This window comes from Myripristis murdjan, chromosome 21, assembly GCF_902150065.1.
Source record: "Myripristis murdjan chromosome 21, fMyrMur1.1, whole genome shotgun sequence".
NCBI lineage: Eukaryota > Metazoa > Chordata > Actinopteri > Holocentriformes > Holocentridae > Myripristis > Myripristis murdjan.
Window position 1 is genome coordinate 28,244,337 of NC_044000.1, and position 16,527 is coordinate 28,260,863.

General features: G+C 40.2%; 1 protein-coding gene across 1 annotated transcript; it reads right to left on the bottom strand.

Moving 5' to 3' along the window:
- Positions 1-274: 274 nt before the first annotated feature.
- LOC115379967 (histamine N-methyltransferase A-like) lies at positions 275-5,749 on the bottom strand. The gene is made up of 7 exons (XM_030080964.1): positions 5,705-5,749; positions 5,455-5,597; positions 4,781-4,833; positions 2,691-2,798; positions 2,335-2,465; positions 1,899-1,992; positions 275-1,028 (listed from the first exon to the last, which is right to left on the bottom strand). The coding sequence occupies exons 2-7, from the start codon at positions 5,586-5,588 to the stop codon at positions 676-678; spliced, it is 873 nt and encodes a 290-aa protein (XP_029936824.1). The 5' UTR covers positions 5,589-5,597; positions 5,705-5,749; the 3' UTR covers positions 275-675.
- Positions 5,750-16,527: the final 10,778 nt, after the last annotated feature.

The following is a 16,527-nucleotide window of genomic DNA, read 5'->3' on the forward strand; positions in this document are numbered from 1 at the left end:
TTTGGAGCTCGTGTTCTCATGTATTCACTCTCATGTCTCCAGTAAAAGAGTCGACTCCATCCTTTCATCCGTTCACTGTGGAGCTCACTGACTGTCTAACTATGAGAAAAATCTGCATTTTTTTTCCCCCATATGATGTAATCAGGTGAGGTGTTATGGATGATATCCAATCTGAAATAGTAAAAATCTCATCCCTTCTTGTGCGGCAGAGGATTCAAACAGTCTGAACAGAAAAGTAAACACTTTGATGAACTCTTGAGTTACTGAGTGGCTTCAGCTTTATTTCAGCTATATTTCTGTACATGAAAACATTGTGGATTATCACTTTATTAACCACATGATACGACTGTGCATGGAAAAACGGTTTACGTTGTGTTTGTGATGAGGGCAAAGCACAGCCTGGGACCCATGAAGCCCATTCAAGACACACTTTATTGCTTTACATTTTGTGTGGCAATCTTTTAATTTGCATATAACTATTTTTTTAAACAAAGATAAAGTTTCAGTAGATGTGAAATATCTTTGTAGGAATGCTTTATGTGTTGGCTGTGTTGAATAAGTGCAGGCTAGAAAGACAGAAAAGCTGTGCATAGCAAAGGCATTAATGTGTAATATTCAAAATGTGAGCCTCAGCTACAGGGTAAAATACTCTTGTCCCAAAACTGAGGGACCGAATCAGGCGGAGACCATCAGGCAGGTCAAACTGCAGTCGAACAGCACCTTGCCGTCCTTCTCGGAGCTGCACTTGTTCCTGAGCAGGTCCAAGATGCCGGCTCTGAGCTCCGGGGTGAGGGAGCGGTGAAAGTGATCCTGCTCCGTCATGAAATCCAGCAAAAGTTCGCCCAGCTCGCTGCCCAGGATGAAACACTCAGTGATGTCGAAGGTGTTGGGGATGACGTGCTCCTCATACCTGAGGCCCAGGCTGTTCAGGTGCGCTTTGATGTCTCCTGCTGAGTTGTAGTCGGGGATGGATTTGGTGCAGAGCTCCTTCCTGTAAGTCTTCCACAGGATGTCCCAGCCACTGTTAGCTGAATAAGAGATACAACATCAAACTGAATTACAGAGGAAAATGGATGAGCAGCGTTACAGAGAGAAGGAGAGATATTCTTGGGCTTTTGTGTGGAACGCCACTCTGATTCTGAATCAGAAGAAGCACATCAGATATCAAAATAATTCAACTTGATTGTCCTTTGAAAGAAATAAAACAAGAGTAAATTATGACAGAAGTGTAGTAATAATCAGAAGGGTTAATTATTTAAACTTGCGATAGGTGGGCCATTACAAATTAATAAATCATTAGTCTTTTTTTTTTTTTTTGAGACAATAGAATAATTGCCATAAAACACATCAACCTTTTCCAGCCTCTACAGCACATTTCATATTGTTCCCCTCGTCTGCTTATGTGGCAAATCTACAGGAACAAAGTAGTGGATAGAGGAAGAGGAGGGCGCTGCTCTTCCAGGACGAACGGAGGTAAAGCTCAGAGTTTTCAGTTTCCAACACTGGCAACCGGTTTGAGACGGAGTGAAAGGCCGACAACATGTCTAAAGCATCAATGTGGTTTAATTAATTTTTCTTTATGTGGTGATTTGTCTGTTTGTCTTTCTTTGGTTTCAGATTCAGGTTCATAACGGGTTTTACTCCTCCAACAAAAGTCTGTTATTTATGTTTCTTAAATCCAATCATTTTTACAATGTGCAGACAAACTTTTGAGAAACACTTTGAGGCAAATTTTGAACACTTGATTCTTGACCGTGTTGATTCTTGACTCCATCAGAGCTGACTGGGCAATAGTGATGTTTTTTTAGAAATGCTGCACGTATCATTTCTAAATCCACGTGCACAGCCGTTAATGAAAGATGATGAAAGTGGCGTAAATCGTGTTTTGCTGCACTGACCGGCTTCGTGGATGATCATAAGCTTGCCCTGGTTTTTCAGAAGGCTGTGGAAGAACTTGATGGTTGCAGCGTGATCGCTCACATAATACAGCATCTGTTAAACAAAGAGACACGGGCTGGTTCACAATCAACTTTGGAACTCAAACCTGCATGCAAATGTCTTTTAATGCTCACATGCATGCAAGTGTGCTTTCACGCCAAACCTTTCCCACACAGCTCAACTGTAAAGACATTAATCTGCAATATATACCATAACATTCATTTTCTCTTATCAATTAACCCTTTTTAGAGCAGCTGGGCTTCATCCCAGCATGCATTGGGTGAGCACAGGGAAAACATGCAAACTCCACACAGAGAAACAGTGAACTATCAGCCCTCTTACCTTGACATGTTTTTTTTTTTTTTTTTTTTTTACATACTTTGAGGTTATTAATACCTGAATCATGTGCATGAAATCAAATTTTTTCATGTCTCCCTTCTCTCTGACTTGCTTCTCATATTCCCCAGTTGTCATGGTGTGCCACACAACTGGGATCTTCTGGAGATTGGGATCTTTCGCCACCAGTGCTACATACAAGTTAGATGAAAAAAAGAGAGAGAGAGAGAATAATACCCAAAACAAATTATCATCAAGAACAAAACCAGTACAAATAATGAACTCATACAGGCCTACAATGTTAATTTTAGCCAATAAAATCACTGTTTTAGTGCACAATCAAGCAGGAGATCAACAAAAATAAGGCAGAGGAAGAAAAAAACAATAATAATGTTGTCATTCAGAAATGGCCGTACCTTTGAACTGTTCTGTGAGCTCCCGGCTCGGTTCGATTGCATCAGCCGTGAGGGGAACGGCGGCGAATTTAGACTGCAGGAGGGAGAGTATGTGGGTGTCCACCTCCCCTGGAACAAACAAAGGGAATCTTCAAACAGGTCAGTCCCACATCGCCGGCGTATCGCTGCTTTGACACCAAAACCTCACCACCCCAAATCAATTCCAATTCCAGTGTTAGACAGGGCTTTACTTGAAGTGAAGATTTGAAATAGTTATGTTATATTTTGCTAAGCCAAAGGTCCCAGGAAAATCATTTGGAAAAAAAAAAAAAGTCAAACCAAGTCAAGACAAGGAAAGTGTATTGGCCTTTTAAACAAAGTTGTCATAAAGTTGGGACAAAAAAAAGAAGGCGATTGTGGCTCTAAAACAACACTGAGGCTAAAGTCCAGCGGTCAGACACAGAAAACTTTGTGTAGATTAATAACTAAAACTGTGCGAACACAAAAAGGAACACTTTCTTTTTGGCATGCTTCTGTCTCATAAATCTCAGTCTTTGTGTAATTGTTTGCACGTGCACAAGCCTCATGTCCACCCCCACAGTCAGCCATACATGCAGGCTCACACATCCATAATTAGCTCATTTCCATATAAATACCTATTGCTGCTCATTCATTTTTTTTTTTAGATATGGCAACTAAAAAGACGGCGAGTCCTTAAACAGCGCCAAAGTCTCCATCACTGCATGTCATTATGCACAGTGCAGCCTATGCATAGCGCTCATCATCATGACTTTTAATTGATCACACATGTGCCTCTGAAGCATGGACGAAATTTTGATTTCAGAGGTGGGGGACACACAACTGGCATGAGAGGCGGGGTTGGGGGGGGATCATTATTTATAGGGGTACTGCAATACATTCAGTGTCCACTATGAAAAAAACAGTTATTGTTAAACGTTGTTTCCAAGATTTTCACCATAGGCCTACACAAATGAGTTTTAAGTTTTAAGTTGAATAAAAGTTGGCATATTATTGAGAAAAACAATAAACTCTGTCTGATTTATCATCATACCTATCACATACGTGCTTTTATCTCCTCACATGATGGGCAACATGTTAAACAGCGGCTGCACTAATATAGCGACTTGGAAGCCATAATGGAGCTCTAGTATTTTAAATCACGGAGGCTTAAATACAGGCTGCTGCTGATTGGATAACACCTGTGACACGCCCACAAAACAGAGGAAAACTACCTGTGAGGCAAAACTTTAAGACCAAACACACCATTCAATGAGACGACGTCACACAACGTTACGTATCCTAACGTCGTTGAATACACCCCTGGCTTCAGCCTGGGCGGCCGTTTTCCGCTGGGTCCTAGTCCCTGACCTGTCTCCATTTATATATATATATATATATATATATATATATATACATATATATATATATATATATATATATATATTAGAGCCATTTAAAGGTATGGTGAGTAATCTGTGACCTTTGTCGGCCTCTAGTGGGAAGCAGTGGGAATTGCAACAACACCAACAGAAGCATTTCTCATTTCTGACTCACAGACAAACCACAGGTTTCTGCAATACAGTTATTTTATGGCAAAACAGACAAATCTTGAAGTGGAAATAATTTGGTTTAGCATGTAATATTGTAACTTTAGTTGTATGTACCATTACAACATTAGTCACCATTACACAATTCTCTTAAACTTTAACAGGAAACGGCCGGCTGGATTAACATGAGAAGTGTTTTCTGTCCTTCTTCATCTAGATAGAAGTGATAGGTCTGTCAAACACCCATGGATATGAGGAGATCTTATTATGGGGCAGCAAAATCATCACTTACTGTACCTTTAAAAAGTTAATGAACAGTCAGTATTAATCAAACTTGCTCTGAATCATCACTTCTTTTTTTTTTTTTTTTTTAACTGAGCTTCAAGGCAGACAGTAACAACAACACTTTTCCCTGTTGCACTTTTCCTTCCTCTCACACCTTCTCACTCCCCTTTAAGTGTCAATTGGACCAAAACTGTACAAAAACAAATTTACATCCAAGAACCACTGCAACAACTTATCAGAAAGAAAACACCCACTTACCTCCGCCGCTCCCGACTCCAAGAACATCCAGGCTGCTTTTACCAGTTCCAATCCTGTGGATGACACAAGAGACAAAATATTCATTGTGTAAATATGCTAAAAAAACAAAACGAAAAAAAAAAAAAAAAATCAAAGCAAACCCCCCCCCAAAAAAAACAACAAAAACACACACACACACACACACACACACACACACACACACACAAGACATCTAGAAATGAGGCTATTACCAGATGTAGCAGTAAACAGAAAAACAGAATAAATTATAATATTATAATGTTTTTTTTTTAAACTGTTATGACGTTTTTTTCAGAAAACAGATCACCACTTGTTGGATTTTCCAGAAATGTTTGAATGCAGTTACTCTTATTTTATGTAACTTTAAATGTTAAAGGGGCATTAATTAAAATGTAAACTGCCAGATTGCACAAAACAGCCATAATTTAGCTTTAAATGGCTGTCAGTCTGCACCTGGTGAAGTGATTCTGAGCCACCGGTATTGATCAAGAACCCTGTCAGCACTCCACAAATATATTATTTTGTGCAAGTTGCTCTCACACACCAGATGATGGCAGAATAACACACACCACCTTTTTCTTTTCTTTCTCTTCCTCAGCCTGGTCTCGTCTCTCTCAGTAAGTTGGATACAAATCAAGCTGCCCTGCTTGCACTACCTTTCGAACTCGGCTGGCAGGACTCTGTCAGCGAACCGCAGGATGGCCTCGTGCTCCCCTGAGTGTTTCAGGTAGAACTGAAAGCCTTGGACGTAACGGCCCTCATAACCAGCCTGCTTTGCCTCTGCAGCCATGACTGGCACCTGCAATCCATTAAACACAGGGGTTGGAAATCACAAGAACTTCTCAGCTGTTGCAGAAAAGTTGCTGAATTTATATCGACTACATCATTTAAAGAAGTAGTAAGCACCAAAGAAGCAGTAAACAGTGTGACGTCGCCTGAGAGTGTGTGGAGAGTGAAGGCAGGAGCTGAGTGAGCTCCTGTAAGCTGCACTGTGTCTCCTCCCACAGGCAGGCTGCCTCTGTCCTTTGGTTATGTAACTCCTGAAACAAGATTCGCCTTGTTTGTCCCGCAGACACACTGCAGCTGAGATTCCTATCTCTCAATCTACTTCAGTGGCCGGTTACCAAATATATCGGCGGCCAGTTGCAGAATCAGATTGGCTGGATGGGAAGCGCTGACTGGCCTGCACTGAAGACTGAGCTTACATTTTCTTTCAAACTTTTAACTTTCATGACATTTTACAGTGGCGTTTTTGTCATTTCACAGAATCAAATGATGAAGTGAGAGGCTCTGGTTCTCTTGAAGATTCTTGTGACCGGCATGTAGGGAAAATATAATCCAGTCGGCCTCAGAAACCATGGCATCACTTATGGATTGGGATGTCCTAATTTCAATTCAAAATAATTTATGGAATCTGGATGTTTGTGTGTGAAGAAATAAATATTTTCACTATTTTATTTTAGTAAAATAGTGAATTGGTGTATTCGACTTTGGCCCAAGGAATGGACAAAGCAACTAACTGGACAAGCAAGTGAACTAAAATAATTTTACATTTAGCCACAGAAACTGTAGGGATTTCAGCAGCATTAGCTTTTTGTTTGCAAAATAATTATTTTGTTTGGAAAGAGGATCCAGTCACATTTCAGAGAGAAAGGTGTGCAGATAAGGTTTTAAACATCAGACTGTGACAGGGATGATTATGTGGAAAACACCACCATATTGTGAAAATATGTTGGATCTGGAATTTCAGATTTGGGCAAAGATTTGAAGCCAAATGTCAGACTTCTAAAGCCTTTTCAATACCCTGTCCACTCACTGGCAGCCACAATGAAACATCCGTCATACAGACAATCTCTAATTTTACACACAGTCCCAGTTTCCACATGGCGAAATTCCTGTATTTTATGTCAGCCTATGAAAAAGGCATTATAGGCATTCATCTGACATCCACAGAGGGTAAACTGCATAACACCGGCTGAAATATTATTGTCATGCTACGCCTTTTCCGTGCACAAACCTCCCGGCTGTTTCCCAAAAGTCACAGGGAAATCCCGTATTAGTAACCAGCAACAGGTGGGCATCTGATTTGTGTCCCATTCTGAATGCAGTGAACCCTCATAGTGAAGCTTCTGTCAGCGAGGCTAAAGCTCTGCAGCTGCTGCATAACAGGACGAGATCAAATGGCACATTGAACTCTGCAAGTTTTCAAGCTATTTCCAGCAGAGAATAGACTCTTACCAGTAGTTTTATGAGGGATAAGCAGTTTGGTCTTCTCTTAGAGGTAATATTATGAGAGGCGTGTAACTAAACTCAGTAAAAATGAGCTGATGTGCATGAGAGGCTGTGCACCGTGCACGTCACAGGACGGTGCTGCCCACTGTAACTACAGCGTGTCTCACTTATAATGAAGCAGAAAAGGCTGCATGGACTAAGCTGCTGTTCAGATGAATTTCTCAGCTTGAGGAAGCCCTGCCTGAGGTGCTGAAGCCGCTAAAATGTTCTTTTAAAATCAATCAATCAATTTTTACAAACAGATTTTTGCGGAACCTGCAACGTGAAAAGTTTTAACCCAGTATTGAGGAGGACGTGTTTTGTGTTTCATGTGTTTTTCTCATGAAAATCACCATCAGTGGTTCCTGGAAACTGGTCATTTCAACTCACTATCTGATTAATGTTGTGGGTTTTTTGAGGTCAGTTTGCTCACCGCAGTGCGATTGGGTAACGGGCCGGTTCACCAGGGATAAAGTTCAGCTCGGGACACATGACAACTTGCCAAAGCTAAGCCATATCTTTCATTCCTGTTTCTACTGAACTTTTCCTCTTGCTCACACCCTCTCACTCCCTCTGAGTCAAACTGTACAAAAACAACTTTACGTCCAAAAGCTGCTGCAACAGCTGACATATTTATACACGTATTGAGAAACACACCAGATGAATACTGTCTGAATGCAAATACTCTTAAGTAGGAAGATGCACTCAGGGATGGGAAGCAATGAATGACATGTAGCAGGATTACAGTCATGCTGTAAGAGAAAAAAATATTAGAAAATACATTATAATGTTTTTGAAATATATGTTATAATGATTTTTGGAAAAAACAGGGGTTTACTTGTTCGATTTTCCAGAATTTTTTAAATATTTGATATGATTTCAAATGTTAATCCTCCTATTATGTTTGGGGTCAATTTGACCACATTCAGTGTTTAATGTCTCTAAATAAATGATTATCATCATTTTTTTTGCTTCATATTTAATGAGTTTTCCTAATGTAATGGGTACTACTGGGTAAACATGATTCACAATTCACATGACAATATGTTTTCAATGTCCTGTACACACTTTGTACGCATTGGTTATAAATAACAAAAATCTGTACTTAGAAATAATATAAAGCCATTAAAACACCAAAAATTAATATTTATTTCCAATTTTAGGTCAATCAGTGAGATTTTATGGTGATTTGCATATTTTTCCATAGTGGTGTAATAGGAATACTGGATGTTGTCAACAAAGAAACATAAATAAACCTGACACATAAACTTTGGTAACAATTTTGATTATAATAATTTTGTGGAGGTTTAAACTGCTGGGGTCAAATTGAGCCCAAACATAAAAGACGTCCGTAAATTTGAACATAACGGGAGGGTTAAAGGGGCATTCAGTAAGATTTATACTGCCAGATAGCACAAAACAGACATAATATAACTTTAAATGACTATTAATCTGCACCTGATGAAATAATTTTGAACCTCTGGTATTGATCAAGAGCCCTATCAGCGCTCCACAAATTCATATGATCATTTCTGTGCACTGGGACAATAACAGGTGGGTCATAAACGGTTCACTGTGAGGGTAAAGTTCAGGTTGGGACAACATGATAACCACCTCGCTCTTCAAAGCAGCTCCACCAGATTACAGCTTTATTTGATTTGTGCATTTGATGTGCAAAGATCAAAGTGAGCTTCAGCTGTGAGTGTGTCCTCGATGCAGAACAATATGATTCTGAATTCACCTCCCAGGCTACTGTATGTACTTATTTTATACTCACTGACATTTTGCACTAAGAGATGTCAAATTAACTCGACATGATCCCAGTGTTTGCACTGATAAATAAAGACACATCTCAGCAGGCAACACTGATGGGTGTGTGAGATTAAAGCTCACACAAACAGTGTGACTCATAATGACTTTTATTGCCAAACTGCCGGTGTGAAGAAACAAGTTCGCATCACCTATTTTTTTTTTTTCATATCACTCCCCTTCCTGCTACCATACACACTTCCACGAGGAAATTTTTAAAAGACAACATCCAACTTCCTGCTTAATATTGAGAACTAAATCAAAGTAAAATTCAGTTCCTTTTTATGCTGCAGCTGTTTGACCAGTGAGTGCCTCCACAGTGCAGATATTCTTTATTGTTTTACGTGAACTACCCATCGTCTGTAAAATTATTTGGACGTGTGTACGCTCTTTTTTTTTGACACCGTTCGCTGTTTCTTTTGGGCCGCCCATTCATAGAACATGACTCACATGGGCAGGATCATGTTCCTCTACTCCCTGATGTTTCTGTGGGTCTGCTAGCAGAGGTAAACCAGAGGTGAAAGTATGTGTCAAAATCTGCTTCATAAAAGTAAGAAAGCAGCTTTTTCAAGGTGTTGATTTGAGTTACATTTTAGAAAAAAAAGCAAAAGGAAAGTGTTACATGTAATATTTTCTATGCAGTTTGGACAGAGCTGAAACTTTTATTGGGAAAATTGGAAAATTGGAAAAATAAAGAGCGCAAACAAAACAAAGCAACATTACTCTTCTCTTCTTTGCTGGCTGTCATTTGCTGTGAATTTTCATTTTTCCAGTTTCTGATGTTAAGGGAGCTACAGTTTTTGCACCATGCAAAGGATTTGATTTACAATGAAGTCAAGTACAATCATTCAGTGGAAACCATACACTACAAGAACTGACTTTACAAAATGCTTAAAATTTACCAGCACACAAAAAGCTTTCTAAATGCGGGGATGTGGGAAAATGTAATTAGTTAGCTCCACCTTAGACTCTTTATGAATTAATGATTAATTTTACTTTACAACTTGAGACAAAAGAGGGGGAAAAATAGATTTTGATCTTATGTGGTAGCAAAAATTTGTGTGAATTTTAACCAAATCCTACACAAAGGAACCTACTAATATGAGGAAACTTTTTGTTAAATGAAAGAAGTGATAAACAGCGATAAACTTTTGTTGTCGATGCCTCAGATGTGGGTTGCATATTTAGTTCTGCTTTCATTTCCCAGTGTTTCTCAACCTCAGCTGTTAACATATTAAAAAAGAGTAGTAGCACTTATTTACTTTAGTTACTAATCATCCCAGTATTCACTCAACTTTCTTCACCCATCACAACTTAAACTACAAACTTTTTCTCCAGTTAATTGCATCACCTCGTCAGCTGGATCAGAAGCTGAGGAAAAAAAAAATCTTGTTTTAATAAGTAACTGTGTAAACAAGTACCCTGGTGTGTCTGCGTGGATCATTAATGCAGTTTGGATACATTTCAAACAGGCTCTGTCCCAGTTTACTCGCGCTCAGCTCTGAGGTCTCACACCACAGCAAGGCTGCATTCATGTCAACATTTAATCGTGTCCTCTTTGACCCGAAAAAACTCCTAATTCAACACGAGACACAAGAGGTTTCAGACAGGGCGGTTCTTAAACCGTAGGATAGGATGCACACCGTGGTTTATAGGCCAGATTTTTCTCTGATTCCCATGTCACAAGAGCACTATTATGTTTTCCTCAGATTTAGTTGCAGGATAAGATTAAATCCTCTGACTCTTGGACTTGGGTTGAAAGAGATTAAGAAGCTCAGGAAAAGTATATGGGTCAGCTTTGCCTAACAGTCAGCACAAAAGTTGATACCTAACTTTTACTCCTTTTATGCTGCATATATTTTGAGCATTGCTCACATCCATGACAATGAGATCTAATTTCCCATCTGCAGTTTCTCCAAATCAGAGTGTGTATATGGAGAGGCATACCTCCTTTATACATATCCTGCAATGCATTCTGATTTGCAGAATCAACTATCAACAGCAGGAAGGCAGCCTCTTCCTCTGAGGGCATTTTTTTTCCTTCAATAACACATTCAGCAGGCGCTCGTATTAAGAGTCTGTCTCCACGAGCCAGATAGACCTGGAAGGACTCCAGGTGCCTGCCATCTTTCTTTAATGCAGCCCTGGGAGGAGACGCCTTCTCTCTGATGCTGATAGTTCACTGCAGCAGAGACAATGGGAGAGTGTGAGACAAGGGAAGTGCAACTGAAGTCCAAGAGGTTTATAATAGTCGGTGATTTCCGCTGGTCTGTTTGAATGCTTGTTCACTTGGCAGAGGAACCCAGGGAAGCTCACGGCCTCAGGATTTAGCACTTTTGTGAGAGAATTTGCTCTCAAAGCGTTCTTGTAGAAATGCTGTATCTAAGTAACCGAAATGATAAGAGTAAATCTTTTTTGTGTCTGGGACTTGGCTTGAAAAAGACTGAAAACCTCTGAGAAAGGCTACGGGGTCAGCTCTGACTTACAGTGCATGAATTATAGCTTCAGTGTTTCTAAGCGGCCATGATTTTGTTTTGTCTTATTGCAAATAAATGTAGTTTGGTACCTTCAGATACTTTCTTGACAGCCGTATGAGGTCAATAAGAGGAGCTTGGTGCACCTCAGGGGGAATGTAAGCAGTGGGAGAATGGGGTTTGTACATTTTAACCTGAGGGTGGCGCTAGAGGAAAGATCATGAGGTCACCAAAATTGACAGGATTCATCGAGGAAGTATGAATGTACTTTTCAAATTTCAGTCTGCACAACAGATTTTGAGATATCAAATTTAACATTTTGCCCCAAAGGTGGAGCTACAAGGAGGGTGTTTGGGTCAACAAATTCAGTATGACTCCTTCTTTGGGGAGTGTGATTGCTGATTTTACTCACAAAATGTAACGGCTGACATTTTGGCCTGAGGGTCACACTGCATAAAAAGTCATGACAGGGTTCATCCTCAGGGGAACATGCACACGATTTCCAAATTTAATGGCAAACTTCTCAAGACATGTTGCCTGGTGGTAACGTGTGGGCAAGAGGAATATTGCGGTGATGACTGCTGTTGACGTGATAACCTTAATCAAATAAAATAAATAAATGAATAAATAAAAAATTTACATTATATGCAAGACCACAGGTTTGTCCTAGCCTTCCCTGTGTTATTGCATTTAACCTGTTGGCAAGTTGGTAGATCAGATGCCACCTTACTTATAGGTTTTGTCTCTTGGCTGAAAATAATAATTATCATACAATCACCAGTCATGACTGCAGTCACTCTCAATCAGGGATAAACAGCCTGTTCCTCTTTTTGTCCCACTTGTAGGCGGGGCCTAAACATGGCCCGGTTCGTCCTTCTGTTCCAGAGGGGATGGACCCTGTCAGCTGTGATCTCATGGCCTGTCCTCGAGTACCAGCCTCAGGCAAAAATGTCAAATTTACACACAACGTATCACAAAATGTAATTAGTGGATCGCTACCCTGACAGTGTTGGCGACCCCGTGGCCTCTCCTGTAGCTCCACCTTCAGGCCAAAACCCCCCAAACAAACCCCATTCTACCCCGTTCACCCGACACACACCGAAGCAGCGGCGCTCCGGCACTGGACGGCTTCCAGGAGGTTTAAAAACACAGACAACAAACACTGCTGCTTTTTAAGAGCTAAGAAACTGCAGACTTGAACTTTTTCATTTGTGGCTGTGATCTCTGGATATTGTTCACTGCAGAAGAGTAAAGCTAGTCTAAAATAAACAATCATATATATAAATATTTTTTTTGTTCTTTGTTATAAATAACCTCCAAAAAATGAATTCACCACATGAATTCATTTAACCCTAACCCTAACCCTAACCCTTGAATTCATGTGATGTGATTGTGGCATGTTTATGAACAACCAGCTTGCATCCTCTATTGTTTTAAACTCGATCAGGATAAGACCACTGGCCATTTTCACAGGGCCGTCTTTAACTCTCTGTATGCTAATGTGTGGTAGCAGTGAGGCTGAGACATGACAGGTTCAGTGATTTAATTTGCACCGTGTGTGTGTGATGCTGAGGAGTTTGTTCTTGTTAATGAGTGCTTGCATAATATTCTCACCTGTCTGCCAGCCGTCTCGCTGCTGATGGAGGTGAAGACGTGTTGGTGCAGGCCATGTTTTGTATGTTCTTGGGTTTCTCTAACTAATCAGATGCACAGACATGGAAAATGGAGTGTGAATGAGGCGGTGACAATCAGCAGACACCTAAGGGCAATTATAGCATGTTTTCATGCTGTTGTTGTATTTGTGACACCGCTAATCATGAGGGAATACAGTTTAAAATGTGTTGCTCCACTCATATCTTAGAGTGCAGATGAGAATACGACATTGCGTGGGATTCATAGCTAACCCAGACGAGGCCAGCGAGAGGACAAAGAAAAAAACACAATGTTATCAACATTTTATTATCAAGAATTATCTTCTTAATAAGGCATTTAATCAATAAAATAACTAATTTCTAAAGAATCCAGTGGGTGCAGATGATATGAAGGTCTCCCGGCAAGGCAAGAGTGTACAGAGATCATCAGAAGCACATTGCCTTCCCTGATTAGCTTTATCAGAAATATAGATTGTGTGCAGAGGGAATGACCTGCCTTTGCAATCTTCTGGAGCTTTATATTGCCAGTGCAACTTGTCAAAGCCATGCCATCACTGTGCCGCACACTCACTCTATTGCCTTGCTTGTGTTTGTGTGTGTGTGTGTTTTTTTTTTTTTTTTTTTTTTGTTATGCTGGCACATATCTGTATGCTGCTGGTGATGCAGAAAAACCCCAGCAATCGGTTTTCCATACCGCTGGCTCTCAGAGAACTACTTGATTTGTTTGCTTTGTTTCCAGGCCATTTATCCACTCTGGCTATAAAAAAGAGGCTTCTATCAAACTGCAGGTACATTACATTAGCTGAGCAGAGTCATCAGTGTTAAATGCAGTTTTATGTTGTATATTAAATGTGCTAAAATTGTTTTATAGAATTCATGAGAGTGGTACGGTATTCCCATCACCACAGCCCTGGGGTGATGGGAATATTTTGATATAGAAAAATAAAAACAAAGGGGTTATTAGTATGCATTGATTCAATTATATAAAGAGGCATCACAGTGAAACAGACCTATCTTTCTGTTGTCTATTGTCAGTTTTAGTTTTTTTTTTTTTTTTTTTTTTTTTTACAAAAGTTTGAGCTGCTGCTTTTCTAAAGGGCCTGTGTGTTTCAGAATGGCTAATATATGATGTTATGGCATGCATAAGCAGTGAGACTTAAAATTAGATGGGGTTTATGGGGTTTTAGTAACACCAGGGTGGCATTTTGAAACTTGGAGCATATGCTGGATGTATGATGTATGTCTTACACTTGAAGATGAAAATGTCAGCTCGCATGCCGTGTGTAGAGGATAGTAATTTACCACGTTGGATTGTCTCGTAAACCTCCAGCTGGAGGCCACACGCTCCAGGCTGTGCGCAGGATCTACATTTTGCCATGAAACAATGCACATCAAGAGCAAGGGGAACAATTACTTATTTGTTCACTGAGAGAATTTGAGGCGGTTACTGAGCGCCTCTGTAGCCCATCGCTGTGTAACCACTGTGACGGCGGTGTCTCATGAATAATTATGTGCACCTTCATAGCCAATATGGCCACATTCACTATCAGCTGTGACAACAAAATGATGTGTTTACCCCTAAAGGCGCACAGATAAGGGTTCCTCATCATCAAGGGCCTCCACCTGAGAAAAGATGTAACAGGAATTCATGAAGTATATCCACTGCCTGGTCTGTAAACGCCTCTAGTGCATATAACAGCTTGCTTTAAAGGCTACGTTACCTCGGCATGGGCTTCTGTAAATATACTGTGCATCAGTGGCTGCAGCAGCATCACAGTGCCACACTCAGCTGTAAATGAGACTCTAATGTAAAAAAAAACAAAAAAAAACACGAGCACCGACGTTATGCACTTGCATCCCAGCTAAGCACTACCTCACTCATACAGTTAATATCCTGCACGAGATGTGGCTCCAGGCTTGTTGAGGTCATTTTTCTGTTATATCTGCACACAATATCAGACCTTACTTTACAAAAGCACACACGTACAGGGCGATACTGAGATAATATTGCTACTGAGACTCAATATTGTCTCGGATTGGACATCATAACATTGCGATTTGGCGTAGGTGATGTCTTGTCCTGGTTTTAAAGGCTGCTTTACTGTAAGAGGATGCAAGTTTATGAACTTACCAGACTGCCATTGTACTATACAAATGATTGTCGGTCATCTCTAGTGTATTAATATCAAATGAAAGCACCAATAGTCATCCCCACAATATCCTCACAATATTGTCATTGAGGTATTTGGTCACAGAAAAAATATAAAACATATCTGACTTGACATTTATTTAGTCATTTAGTCTCATATTCAGTCCAAAAAAATCTTTGTTTTTCTTAAAACTGATAAATCTGCCAGTAAGGACGAAATAATCCAGCTTGTTTTTTCTGTGATTTATGAATATGTTGAAACAAGGCAGATCAGCCTCATAAGATCAAGACAATGACACCTGATTCATTCAAGAAAATTCTGGAAACAAGTTGATTAGTATTGCGGAATTATTTCTTTTTAAGGGAACATGGGATCTTTTTCGTGTGTGTGTATATATATATATATATATATATACACATATGTATATAGCAAAATGACTTGTAAGGATGTATATATATATATATATATATATATGTGTGTGTGTGTGTGTGTGTGTGTATTTAGTGTGCTGTTTTGCTTGGGCAACCTTCTCTAGTCTTGGCAGTAGCAACAGAGTTTTTACGACTGTAATCGGTTTATATTGTTCATATTTATCCACTGTAAAAGTTTGTGCTTCCTGAATAAAAATGTGCCGCTCTCAGCCTGCCTCTGTTCCCCTGTGATTGGCTATTTGCCAACAACACAGGCCCCTGTAATGTGAACAAGCTCATGGCTGGATTGGAAAACACTGGGTTGACACAGTGAGTTGATAAGCACCTCGGTGAAACCGGTTATCTGGGATTGCCTGAAGCCTCCTATCACGCTGATGGCCTGATCATGCTGAACTCACTGGGCGTGAAAGAGCCCGGCCCATTGGCTCGCCAAACAAACCCCTCGCCTCTACATCTTCACCTCCATCAACGCCGAGACAGGCGAGACGGTGGAGAGCTTCAGGTGGCTCTCTGTCACGCTGGACAGTGGAGATGGTCTGATCCACACCCCACAAACATCCGTGAACACTTCCAGCAGAGGCTGCCGCTCATCACGGACCAAAGCCTTTCAATTTACTGTCCTCTGTTTGTTCTGGCTTTAAGAAATACAATGAAGTCAAACTGAAGGAAAAGAAAACATGCAGGAAAAGGCTTGGTGGAGGTGCTGGAGCTGGAGGATGATGGAGTCTGAAGAGGCATCTCTACACAGTTTTCTTCTTCAAACTCTTCAAGAAGACAATAAAATATATAAACAGGCAGGAAGCAGAGAACAGTGTCGGTGAATCCTAACACAACCTCTCCTCAAGCCAAACTCCTAGAGAAAAAAAAATCAGTCTCAGGGCGATAACACAGAGAGAAAATGGAAACTTTTCAGAAACAGCCGAACATTTTCATTTGGCTGAT

Coding starts and splice junctions, on each gene's coding strand:
- LOC115379967 (XM_030080964.1), bottom strand. CDS start 5,588: ATGGCTGCAGAGGCAAAGCAGGCTGGTTATGAGGGCCGTTACGTCCAA. Junction 2,799..4,780: donor TGGAGTCGGGAGCGGCGGAG/GTAAGTGGGTGT, acceptor TGTTTGTTCCAG/GGGAGGTGGACACCCACATA. Junction 1,029..1,898: donor TATGATCATCCACGAAGCCG/GTCAGTGCAGCA, acceptor TCTCTTATTCAG/CTAACAGTGGCTGGGACATC.